The 12,815-nt window shown below is 51.3% G+C and overlaps 1 protein-coding gene across 1 annotated transcript; it reads left to right on the top strand.

The window, feature by feature from the left end:
* The first annotated feature begins 2,034 nt into the window (after positions 1 to 2,034).
* Positions 2,035 to 3,381, top strand: LOC149912204 (rho GTPase-activating protein 33-like). The gene is made up of 4 exons (XM_090130941.1): positions 2,035 to 2,309; positions 2,960 to 3,082; positions 3,264 to 3,324; positions 3,368 to 3,381. The coding sequence occupies exons 1-4, from the start codon at positions 2,256 to 2,258 to the stop codon at positions 3,379 to 3,381; spliced, it is 252 nt and encodes an 83-aa protein (XP_089987067.1). The 5' UTR covers positions 2,035 to 2,255.
* The last annotated feature ends 9,434 nt before the right edge of the window (positions 3,382 to 12,815 follow it).

Below are 12,815 nucleotides of genomic sequence, written 5' to 3'. Positions count from 1 at the left end.
TTGGGTGTCTGCTGCTGCTTGTCTCACATCCTGCTGCTCAGCGGTAGATTTGTTCCTGCTCAGTCCTAACAGGAAACTCACACAGCATTTCTGTTTCAGCTGTGCCAACGCTTTGATCCCTTGCTGCTTGGATGGGGCGTTTGAAGAAGGATGCCTGTGCTGATGTCCACCCAGGCTTTGGGGATGAGTCTCCACACCAGGGTACGACTGACAGGACTGAGGGTTGGGGATCCAGCCAGGTCGAGTCCAGTGTGCTTTGCTCTTGTTCTTAGTGCTTGTTTTTGCTCAGGAGGGCAGGAGGTGAACCTCGTGAACCCATGCCTGCAGACGGGTTTTGCAGAGAAAGAGGTCCTGCAGGCCTTGTGTGACAGCCACGGAGCTGCAGCGAGGCTGCATCCGTGTAAAACACCAGAGATCCACGGAGGTGTGAAGGGGAGCTGTGGGCTGCAGTCACGCAGGAAGGGATGTGCATGCTCGGGGTTTGGTTGTTGTGTGTGTGTTAAGTGACTGTGATACCACTGCTGGGTCAGTGTGAGTGTACGGAACAAGTGTGACAGCCTTTTTGATGGAGTCCTGTGAAAGGATTCCTATGGATTTGAGATCCAACTATCAGCCCGTGGGCATCATCCAGGAGTTGGGGTAGGGGATGAGGCAAGGGAAGTTGGGCTAAGAAAGGGATAAAGCAGTCTGGCAGTAGTTCTGTGTTTCTCCCATCTCCTGCTTTATTTCCTTCCAGGTGAAATAGATGGGTGCTGCAACATGCCCTTGAATGTAACAAAAGCCACTCTAGTGTGGATTTGACATGGGCCCAGCACTGCAAGGTACGCTGCTGGGAGGAAGCGTCCATCTGGCTGAGGGCAGGAAGGCCCTCCAGAGGAATGCACTGAGGCCAGTTGTGCGAGGCTCAACAAGAGCAAGCGCCAGGTCCTGCGCTTTGGTCATGACGACCCCGTGCCAGCTTCTCCAGGATTTGGCTGGGGTAGAATTCCAAGCAGCCCCTGATTCCAGAACGTTGGGCTGGGCTGTTGAAATCTTCTGCCCTTGTGACTGGTCTTGCCTCCCCACCCTGTCCGTCGTGGTGGAGCAGCCTGGTGGCCCTCAGTGATGTCATAAGGGCTAGAATGAGGGGAGGAGCAGTGCGTGCTGCGTCCCTTCATTGGAGCGCTGGAGCTCTGACTGAGCAGCTCGCTTGTTGCACTTGTGCACCGACTGCGTCCCTTTGTCTTCACACCGTCCTGTGCAGCACCTTGTAGGTAAGCTGAGACAGTGTGGGAGAGACGGGGGGACAGTGAGTGCTGAGAACTGCTGGCTGGCGGAGCTCATAGGATCACATTATCTCCATCAGCAGAGGGGTGGCCATGAGGGACAGGGAGGTGATTGTCCCCCCCTGCTCTGCTCTTGTGAGGCCCCAGCTGCAGTACAGTGTCCAGAAAGACAGGGAGCTGTTGGAGAGGGTCCAGAGGCGAGCCACAGAGATGATCAGGGGACAGGAGCACCTCCCCTGCAAAGACAGGCTGAGGGAGCTGGGCTTGTTCAGCCTGGAGAAATGAAGGCTGTGGGGTGACCTCATGGCAGCCTTCAGTACCTAAAGGGAGCCTAAAAAGAGGAGGGGAATCAACTCTTTGAAAGGGTAGATAACAGCAGGACAAGGGGAAATGGTTTTAAGTTGAAAACTTAAGTTTTTAAGTTGAGGGAGGGCAGATTTTGGATTTTCCGTCGTAGTCTTTGCTAAACCGTGGAAGCAAACTGACCTGCTCTTTCTCTCTCCTCTCTCCACCCTCTGCCTGCTTCCCTGCTGCAGCTTTTGCTCGTGGAAGATCAGAGCAAAGTGACAAGGAACGGCTGCGGATTCGTGAGATTTCTCTTCCTCGTTCTGATCTCTTGCCAGGTACCTGCCATGGTTTGTCTCCCCACATGCTTTAGCAGCCCGTGACGCCCCATGTTTAGTAACACAGCCTCATCCAGCTTTGATGGGACGCTGGTCACGTGTGGGTTTTCTCCACGTGCTCTGCAGCTCAGCCCTCAGAAGGATGCTGTCTGTGGTGCTGTGACCAGCTGGTTTTATGGAAAGCAATCCCTTAGGCAAAGAGTCCCAGCCCCAGCTTGTGCAGAGCTGCACAGCATCACCAGGGACACCAGCAGGCGTGCTTGGGCTGTGTGAGTGTGCCCGACAGCTGTAGGGAGCACAGCAGAGATGTGAACAGAGAACATAAAAGTGTGTTTCTTTTCAGTTCCAGCTTGTCACACCTACGCTGATGGCTGTGGCGTGCAGCGAGATCAGCTGTGGGCCTGACCTGGCATGGACAGAGGTAGAGTATGAAGCTCTGATTGGTCTTTGTTCCCTGACTGCAGCCAGCAGAGTGAGCCGCAGATGTGCTCTCCTGCTTTCCAAGAGAGCTCCTCTGTGGCAAGACAGTAGTGCAAGAGTGGCAAGTTTATAAAAGTACCAGAGCCATCTCGGCTGTTGTGTTTGTCCTCTACTGACTTTTCCCTTGAAATGGCTGCAGAAACAACAATCATTCTCTGCTCTGTTTGGCCTCGCTGTTGGTTGGACTGCTCAAGAGAGCTGCTTGGTGCTTGCAATGGCACTGTTTGCACCTTGTAACTGCAGCCGTAGCTTTGGTTTCCCTCTTCACGGTCTCCTAGCATCTTAAACAGCCAGCCTTCCTGCACAAAGAGCGCAGGAAAGGAGGGGGAAAATGGACAAGGCCACCTGTCTGCGTCAGTGCCATTGCTGATTAGTCTGGGTGGAGAGAGATGCATCTTTGCATTGCCTGGCGTGTGCCTGCTGCACACCAGGGAGAGAAACAGCCGTTATTAGACTTGCAGTTCCTTCTGAAGTGCCCACGATAAGGACCGAGTGCATTTCCTGCAGCTTTCTCTGCAGATGTGCTCCTCACCTTGAAGTCCTCCTTGTTGGTTCCCAGCTCCTCACTGTGGCCTGTGCTCTCTGTTTCAGGCTGAGAACAAGGGGAAGCCCCTGCTGGACCATGAGGTGGCACCTGTGAATGTTCCAGCTATTGCTGCTGCCCATGCTATTAAGAGATACGTTGCCCAGGCAGCGGATGAACTCTCCTTTGAGGTAAGCAGTTCAAGGCGTTCCTTGTTGCTCAATTTTACAATGGCAAATGCCTTCAGAGCTGCACTGGTGCAAGTGCTCTCATGCTCGGCGATGTTTGGCAGTGCAGAAGAATGCAGTCATTTGAGCTGTGCTTTCCTCCCAGCCGTGCTGAAGCTGGGATTGACGTTGCAATCTCTTGCAGGTGGGAGATATCGTGTGTGTCATCGACATGCCACCAAAGGAGCTGACCCCCTGGTGGAGAGGCAAGCTCGGCTTCCAGGTAGGCACAAGCTTCAGACTGGAGAGTGCAACTTCAGTAAAGGCAGGAATCTCAGCTTAGAGCTGCTCTGCCTGCACAGGATGCCCAGTGGACATAAACAGTTTCCCTGTGTCGGTGTCAGAGGACCTTGCCTTTGGCTGCAAATGTTGAAAAATTATTACCTTTATGCTGTGAACTATGGCCATTTTCTGCTGGATAGTCTTATGGAACGTCAGGCAAGCACGTTCTGAGGGAAATGTTACGTGCCTTTTGGTTTAACAGTTCAGATCTGAGAAGTGCTGCATGCAATAGTTGGCTTCTCTTCTTGTTACAGGCTGGATTTTTCCCAGGGGAGTGTGTGGAACTCATTAATAAGAACATTCCTGAGGCACTCATCAATTCTGTGCCAAAGCCAGGTATGGATGTTACATTTGATGGTGTGGGAAAGCAAAATGAAGTCTTTTTGGGGGTATGTTCCATGTTTAGTACCTCCTTTATCCATCCCACATTGTCCTCTGGGTTGATGATTCTTCATGCACACCATGGGGCAGAGATTTGGCCCAATCCTCCTGTGTTTATGATTGGACTTGGCAAAACTATAGAATCTTCATAGAATGGCTTGGGATGGAAGGGACCTCAGGGATCATCATGCTCCAACCCTCCTGCCTCAGGATGGTCTCCCAGCCCCCACATTTAATGTCAGATTAGACCAGGCTGCCCAGGGCCCCATCCAGCCTGGCCTTGGGCTCCTCCAGAGATGGGGAAAATCCCTTTTTGTATGTACTGGTTGGTAATGTTCTTCCCGTTCTGATGTGCTCTGTAGAATGTGCTGTGCTCGGCCTCGTCCAACGGAGCCAAACCTGAAATGACCTGGTTTCTTCCTTTTGTTGTGCAGAGCCCAAGAAACGCAGCAAGATCCTCACCTTCCTTCGTTCCTTGGTGAAGGCCCGCCCAAAGAAACCGACCGAGCGGGAGGTGGAGAAGGAAAGGGTGTTTGGCGGTGACCTGGGAGAGCATCTTCTCCACTCCGGTCGTGATGGTAAGGAGCTGCCCATTCCTGAGGTCTTCCTCTGCTGGCATCTAAATAAGATGAAAGGGAGCTCATATCTAGCAGGGGGTAGGCTGATAGCAGTGGAGGCACGTGTAATGGGAGTTGATGGTTGAAGGATAAAGTGAGGCGGATACTCCTAAGAGACAAGCACATCTGTATTTGCTTCAGCCAAGCCTGGCTGGGCTTAATGGATGGGATGTGAAGCACAGCCTGCAGCAGGACTTGAATCAGGAGCTCCACTGACGGCTGGCACGTGTTCTTCAGTCCCCCAGGTCCTCCAGAGCTGCGCTGAGTTCATTGAGCAGCACGGCGTGGTGCAGGGGATATACCGCCTGTCCGGCGTCGCGTCCAACATCCAGAGACTGCGGTAAGAGTGCTGCGACTGACACAGCCTGAGTGCATCTGGTGTGGCTTTGGGCTTGCCTTCCTCTCGCTCAACCGGGTTTGCGTCCCTCTCTCCAGGCAGGAATTTGAGTCCGAGCAGATTCCTGAGCTCACCGTCCGTGACATTCACAGCGTGAGCTCCCTCTGCAAGATGTACTTCAGGGAGCTCCCGAACCCTCTGCTCACCCACCAGCTGTACGGCAAGTTCTCGGTAAGCACAAGGCCACGTCTTTCATTTCCCTCTTCCTGGGCCTCTTGGCAGATGGCTGCAGCAGTGCCCCAGCTCGGAGGCCCTTTTGCTGTCAGCCCCACGAGGTTTACTCGCAGTGGTGTACTAGCCTGATTGGTGTCTCGCTCCCTTTCTGCACTACTCCAGGATGCTGTTGGTGCCGCTACAGAGGAGGAGCGGCTGCTCAGAATGCAGGACGTCATCCAGCAGCTGCCCGCTCCTCACTACAGGTCAGTGCTGCCCTCAGCCTGCTGAGCTCAGCCCTGCTGCATTGCAGAGGGCAACGATGCGGTTCCAGCCTTTGTCTTTCTGAATTGCAGCACGGCATGCTCGTTGGTGCTGAACATTTGCCTCTCTTGTTTTCCAGGACACTGGAGTTCCTGATGAGACACTTGGCATGTCTGGCTGGGAGCTCCACCACCACAAACATGCATGCCAAGAACCTAGCCATTGTGTGGGCTCCAAACCTCTTAAGGTAAACTTCTGCTTCGGTTTCAACACTTCCTCTGTTCTCCAGTTAAGAAAAGCAGTCCTCTCTTTTTCTCCATCAAATGTGCTCTTCTCCTGTAAAATCTGTGGCTGACAGAAGAGCAGGAGCCTGAGCTGTTCTCCAACCCCACGGGCACAATGTCTAGGTGACAATTTCTGCAGTCTTGTTGAGATGGGACTGACGTGTCCTTGATCATCCAGGGGAATTTCTGCAGTGGCATCACTGATTGCCCACTGCGGAAGTCTCCAGAGCCTCAGCTGACAGCTTTTGGCTGCAACAATTCAGACTCGGGGAAACGGTCTTGGAGAAATGACTTCTAAAATCTGCCTTTTCTACAGATCACAGCAGAACGAGTCTGCCTGCGCCAGCGGAAGAGCTGCCTGCATGGAGCTGCAGACGCAGTCGGATGTGGTGGAATTCATCATCAACCACACCGACGTCCTCTTCTGCTCCAAATCCGGAGCAGACATTGCAGATGCAGCAGGTGAGTGTCTTCCTCCATTAGCTTGATCTTGACCTGACACCTTGACCAAATGCAGGCCTTCTCCAGGATGTTTGAGATACTCTTTTACCATCAAGGGGACAGCAGACCTCTGGGCTTCCATTAGGGTATGGCATCCTGTTGCTGGATGCTGAGAATGTCCAAGCCCAAATTTCACAAGGAGGAAACCGTCATTATTATGGTTTGCACGCAGGAAAAGCTTGATGCAAGTGTGGCAGCGAAGCTTTCTCAGTTCCCTGCCCCCATTTCCTTGTTTTTTTCCTTGCCTATTTTGATACAGTAAGCTGCTCTTAATGATGACCGTGTCCTTTGCCATAAACACACCTCTGCCCACATGGTTATTTTGAGCTCCTCTTCTTCCAGTGGCTCGGATAAGCAAGCCTGAGAAAAATACAGCACCTCCCCCAGAACTGTGGTGGCTGTGCTGCTGCTTTCTGATCCTCGCTCTTACCTGTGGTTTTCCCTGACAGGGCACAATTCTCTCCCAGGGCCCAAGTCTGTGGGGGTCTCTTCTGCTGCCACAAAGCTGCTCAGCCTGGAGGAGGCACAGGCACAGAGGCGAGGCCACAGCAGCTCTCCTGTTGTGACAGAGAGCAGCCGGGACAATGAAGTGGAAGAAAGCCCTGCAGCTGGACAGGGCAAATTCCACACCGTCATTGACTTTCCATCTGAAAGGTAAAGAGGACTTTCTTTTCCAGCACCTAGCATCATTGTTTGGGTGGGTTTTTCTGTTTTTCTTTCCATGATTTCTAGTGCCAAAACTTGCTGAAACTAAGTTATGCTACTGGTGGGGTTTTCCAGATGTCAGGGCCACTGCCTGAAAACAATTCCAGTTCTCCTCTAAGCAGAGCAGTTGGTCAGACTTGCTGGCACTAGAAATTAAACATGGCAGTGAGATGAGGCTGATGAGGTGCTAATGTAAGAGTCAGAGATGCTTTTGAGCTTCCTTTATGGCTGCACGGTTCCTCAGAAAGCAGTTACACCTGCCAGCTAAATCAAAGCACTCCCTCAGATGCTGTGCTGTACAGCTGTGGAGCCTTTGCTCACATGCTCTGCATCTTGCTTGACAGATGTGAGGGGAATTCAGCCAGCAAGACTTCAGGGCTGAGCTGTAGAACGGAGCCATCCTCAACTGTTGCAAACAGAGCGAGTTTCTAAGTTGTGTTTCTGCAGAAACCAGGCAGTCCCAGGAACAAGAAACTGCTGCCAAGAGCTCAGTGCTGCTCTTCCCTCACCCTGCACCACGCACGACTCACAGCATTGGCTGTTTTCTCTCTCCAGGCAAAATCCACCCAGCAAGACTGAGGAATCGCCAGCTAGCAGTTGGTGTTGCTGCTTCAGGCTCAGAAAGCCATCCTCTGGGAGCAAACGCCAACTGCAGCGCAATGCCAGGCAGCCCTCTGAAACAGCAGTGGTAGTCCTGGCAGGTAAGGGTGCAAATGCAGCTTCCAAATCCCTGCTTTTCAGGAGCATAGAATTCAAGCTTGCTCTGCACTTGTATCTCCTTCTGGCATTCCAGCCCCTGCCTAGCATTTTCAGTTCACCCCTGATCAAGAACCACTGTCGTAATTAAGTTTGACACTAACCCCTGTGTATCCTTTCTAGGTGAATCGAGCCTTTGCCAAGCCATAAGATCCAGGGCAAGTAGCGAGGATGCTCTCTGTGCTTCCATCAGTGGAGAGCTCTTAGGAAGCACAAATTGCTGCAGTTCCAACAGCAGCCTTCCATCTGACAACATTAATGGAGAGAAGGAGCTCATCGAAGTCCATGCCCTCATTACACCTGGCTCTGCTGAAGTTGCTGACCTGGGCCTGCAAGACACCACAGTCACAAGTGTGGTCTGTCACCCAGTGTCTCTGCAGTGCAACCCATCCCAAGAGCAGTGTGAGTGCCCTGACAGCAGCACCTCCATGCAGGAGCAGGTCAGCGTCAGTGAGGAGGAGCAGAGCCTCTTGCAGGGGGACTTTCAATCAGGCCTCCAGTCCCAGGCACCGGACAGCAGCACTGAGAGCTCTGAGCCACTCTCTCCATGACAAGACAGGATGAGTCCCATCTTCACCATCGACCTCTCACACCCTCCTGTCTTTTATACAATAATAAAAAGCACACTCGTGCTCAATCAACGCCTTGACTGCCTCCAGAGTCTTCATTCACACGGACTGCGATGAATGCAGCACACAGCAAGGCACCTCAGCTTGCAATGCTGTGGCTGTGGGGTGCGTGCAGCACAGCTCCGGGTTTGTTCCTGTTTTGTCTGGCTTTGGGATGTCTGCAGGGGGAGCTCTGCTACCATTTGGCATGGTAGCAAATAATCTCTTGCATCCTGGATGCTGCTCATGATACTCCCAAGCTTCCTGGCTGTGGCTTTGTGATGCTTTTCAGGGCTTTTTGATGCATTTTGATGCCTTGGCTGCTCCTTAACACCTCTCTCTTCCCATCATGTCCTTTCCTGGCTCCCACCTACGAACTGGCCCTGCAGATCATCTCCAGACCTGTCATCAGCACACTGCGGCAGGAGAAGCTCCCTCTGGCCAACGTCAGGCAGTACTGCTTGGTCTGCAGCTCAGTGGCCATTTCCCTTTTAGGCGGCTCCTGCAGAAGAATCAAGCAGCAGAACCTTTTGCTCACCCTGCACCACACAAATGCTGCAAAAGCAGAAACAACCTGGGAATCTCTGGTTTGCAAGACTTCACAGACACTTATTGACTGTGTCTGATGGTTCCCTCCCATCCTTGATTTCCTTCTCCCCTTCTCCTCGTCGGATCCCACTGCTGAGCCATGATCAAGCTGCCCAGTGTGGCAGAGCATCGTGCAGAGCCGTGCTGGCACCTCCTCCCCTTCCTCTCCTGCAGCTCAGCCTGCAACCTGAGCAAGTTTTTTTCTGAGAAAGTGACCAGCTCTTTTCCATCCCTTTGCCCCTACAAACAGTTGTCCAGAGGATCTCGTCCAAGAATTCCTGGAACAGCCTGCAGCTGGCTCTCCTGAAGTTCAGGCTCCTGCCTTTGCTTCCTGCCAGGCCCGCATTCCTTGAGATCACCAACTCAAGGAGGGCATGGTCACTGCAGCCCTGACCGCCTCCTGTCATAACCCCTGGTGTGCACCATGTCCAGCAATGCTTCCCTTCTGCTTGCTGTGCCCAATGCCTGCACCACAGAGTGATTCTCACTGCACTCCAGGAGTCTGTCAGATTGCTTGCAGCCAGCCATGCTGATTTCCCAGACTGACTGGAATCCCCCATCAGCATGAGAGTCAGTGAGTGCGATGCTTCTGCTGGCTGCAGTAAGCAGCTCCCACCAACAGGCTCTCTTTCCAGGCGGCTGTAGCAGACCCTCACCTCCAGAAGCCCTGCACTGCTGCACTTCCTAATTTTACCCACAAGTTCACAACCTGCTCATGGCTCTTCTTAGTTCTTTGCACTCAACTTCTCATCATAGAAGGCAAATCCCTTGCCTTCCAGAATTCCATAGTATCAATTGTGTCTGCTTTATGTCAGGATTTTTTTTCTTTCTTTTCTTTTTCCATTTTCTAGGTAGGAAAATGAATTTCTGAGCCAGGAGAAGCAGAAGTGAAACAGTCTTCCTGGCACTGCTCAGGTTGCAGGAGTTGCCAAGTGCTCCTCAGGTAATGTGTGCTGAAGAGCTGACCTTGGTGGCAGGGGCTGTGGCTGCATTTTGTGCCTGTCATGCGGGAATCCAAGAAAGCCTATTCAGAGCAGGAGCTGCAGAGCGAGATAAACATCACGAGAAGGTAAGGCTGAGAAGCAAGGACACCTCCAGAAAGAAGAGAAAAACTGAGTCAAGTGAGCTGCGTGACGGCCGTGTGATGCTGACCATGATTGGAGGAAGAGCGCATGGCTGGGAATGACTGATGGCTCTGGTTGGATGGGTGCCTGTGTGCACAGAGTTAAGGAGTGTTTGTGGGATGTTTTGCTGGCATCTAACGGCTGTAAGGGGAAGTCAAGAGAGAAAACTTGTGAATGCATATAAGGGATGTTAAAATCTGGAATGGATTGTTTGGATCATTCACATCTGAGTCCAGATTGCCACACTGCCTAAACCTGGGGCCTAGGATTTTCCTTTAAGAGTGCCAACTGCTCATTTTAAATGATAAAAAGTAACATTGAAAAAAGCTTCCCTCCTTGCATTAGAATAAGGCATTGATATTTGATGTTTCTGTCTTTCCATTCCTTTAGCAGCCTGGGTGTTGATGCAGCTGCATGCATCTGCTGCCCTCCCCTTCTGTTTTGTGTAAAAGAACAGTAAAATATGCAATCAGTGTGAGATCTTTCTGAAGTATTTTACTTTATTTGCCCCTAGGCTGCAATGGCTGGGAAATGGCAGTGTCACCCAGGAGCCCACACGGCGACCTGATGTCTCATTGTTGGGGTCTATTGGAAACCACCACGATGACAAAAGAATGCCTGGGATTCCTCCGGCCCAAATGCCAAACCTTGCACTTGGCTGTGCTGAACCTCATCAGGTTCACCCAGGCCCACCTCTCAAGTCTGCTGAGCTCAAACAGATGTCATTTTTCTCGTGTCCTTCCATTCCGAGTCCATCTGTTCCCCAAAGCAAAAGAATTTGGAGGGAACCACCGACAGTTATGTGAGCGATTTCAGCGTCTATTTCTGATCATGGCAACAACTTCAGAGGTCACACTTAATTTACGGTGCCCGTTGTAATTCTGACCAAGGCTGCAGTTGCAGCTGACTTCCCAAGGCTGCAAGACGTGGTGGTGACACAGCCTTGTGCTTCTGCATTGGTGCTCATCCCACGTTTCCTTTCTCTGTCTCGCAGGTCAGCTCCTGCTGGAAGCAGATGGTATCCCAGTGTGAATGAAGGTCAGTGCAGGAGCAGCTGCTGATGGGAGGAAGGAAGTCCATGCTGAAGAGCTCTGAAGCATCTGCAGGTATGGTTCTGGAGGAGGCAGCAGTGATGTCGGAGGGCTCCCAGCAGGAAGCTGTCTCATCCAAATGCTTGCTGAGTGGTTGGAAGGGATCTTTCTGCATGACAGCAGCACCAGCTGCTTGCTTCAAATGCTGCCAAGACAAGGATTAGCACGAGTTCCAGTATCTACAGTATCATCACGAATCACGATAGGATTACAATGTGTCCTCATACAAACGCAGCCATTTCTCTCTGAGTCCAAAGGCTGTCCGGAAAGCATCTTTGAGGTCTCTCACACCAAACCACTGCTGTCCGTGTGGGATCTGACTCATTAGGGTATAGGGGTTAGGAACCACAGGCTGTCTTTTGAGAACGGGTTCAGTCATTTCCTTACATCTTGCACCAGCCGATACGTGCCGTCTGCCTTCCGTGCCGACAGGATTGGGGTGTTATAAGGCCACAGACAAGGTTCCAGAAGACCATCCTTAAGCACTGTCTGTGTTACAGCTTTTAGACCCACTCTCCCTTCTAAGGCTATGGGATATTGTTGCTGTTTCACAGCTCCACTCCCTCCTTGGGCAGTTCTTTGTAAGGGAAAATTGTGAGTCCACCCCGATTTCCTTCCCCTGCCCACACCTTTGGATTCATTTCTTCTTCATCACAGCTGTTAACACATTCATTGACAGCTGACATCTGTTTCACAGACTTGCAGCTGTAATCCTCATTTAACTGTTAAATCTCTCCCCCATAAATCGGTCCCTGCTTCAGGCACAGAGAACAATTGCCCTGCAACTATTTTATCTTTCCATTTTAGTTCTGTGGTCTCCAAGAGTGGAGCTGTCATTTCTGATCCCTCAGCCCCAGTTATGCACAACAGCCACATCCAGATACACGTCTGGTACCTCTGAACTAGCTAATGCTGCAGGATGGAATGTTGTTTCTGCACTGGCTATCAAATGTGGGATTGCTCTGAAGCAGTACAGCACCATGTGTTTTGTAATTTGCCCTTGGAAACAGTTTGAAAAAGTAGAAAGACTTTATTAATATTAGTAAAAAGAAGTTATTTCATAACATATTTTAGAAATACAGTTGTTCAATCATGTGATCAATTCTCACTTACAGAACTGTAATAGTTACAAATTGCATGGGTTTAGTATTAAGGACCAGAAAGCATGTTGTAAGGCCATTCTGTTTGGATAGGAGAAGCTCAGCAAAAGAAAAACAGACTCCAAAGAAGCCAGGGCCTCCACACAAGGCCGAACTGACTCACTCTGTGGGCAGGTTGGGATGCAACAGGCAGGCATCAAGAGACTCCCCTCTGTCCTCCTTCCAAACTTCTCTCTCTTCAGGGATGAGCAGGTGTCCAGAAATAGTGGCCAAGTGTTGATACGCAGCTGGCAGACGTTCAATAATTAGCAGTATACCTGCTGAGCTAGCAACAATTGGTGTTTAGCCAGTCACACACAGAATGGCCCGGGTGGGAAGGGACCTCAAGGATCAGGAATCTCCAACTCCCTGCCACAGGCAGGGACACCAGCCTCTGCAGCACTGCACATATGCACACGGCTGGATAGAAACAGCAGTGTGGGAAAAAACTATATGTTGTGGATGAAAAGGGTGAATCAGAATGGCTTAACAGCTGTCCCACAAGGAAAAGCAATCCCTTACCTGCTGTGCCATGCTCATGGCACCAGCAATGCAGATGCCAGCAGCTGATGCCCACAAGGACAGCCAGCCTGGACTTATCTTCATTACATATCTTTGTCCTGATGTCCTTCTAGAAGCTGGAACATTTCTCCCTCTGAGCAGCAGAGGGCAGGAGAGATCCAAGGTGAGGGCACACACTCCTCTATTTATCTAGCACTGAAAGATTAAGACAAAATGAAAACCAGATGTGTTTCCCTGCCCATGGCAAACACCAGCCTTTCCATCCTCACAGTCCTTCCTGACATC

This window comes from Phasianus colchicus, chromosome Z (genome assembly GCF_987193195.1).
Source record: "Phasianus colchicus chromosome Z, bPhaCol1.hap1.1, whole genome shotgun sequence".
In the NCBI taxonomy this organism is placed as follows: domain Eukaryota; kingdom Metazoa; phylum Chordata; class Aves; order Galliformes; family Phasianidae; genus Phasianus; species Phasianus colchicus.
Note: the sequence above shows the minus strand (reverse complement) of the source record. Positions and strands in the feature narration are given on the sequence as shown.

Bases quoted from the DNA above. Each gene is read 5' to 3' on its own strand.
- LOC149912204 (XM_090130941.1), top strand. From the start codon at position 2,256: ATGGCTGTGGCGTGCAGCGAGATCAGCTGTGGGCCTGACCTGGCATGG. The intron at 2,310-2,959 runs GTAGAGTATGAA...TCTCTGTTTCAG, and splicing joins CTGACCTGGCATGGACAGAG to GCTGAGAACAAGGGGAAGCC. The intron at 3,083-3,263 runs GTAAGCAGTTCA...AATCTCTTGCAG, and splicing joins CGGATGAACTCTCCTTTGAG to GTGGGAGATATCGTGTGTGT.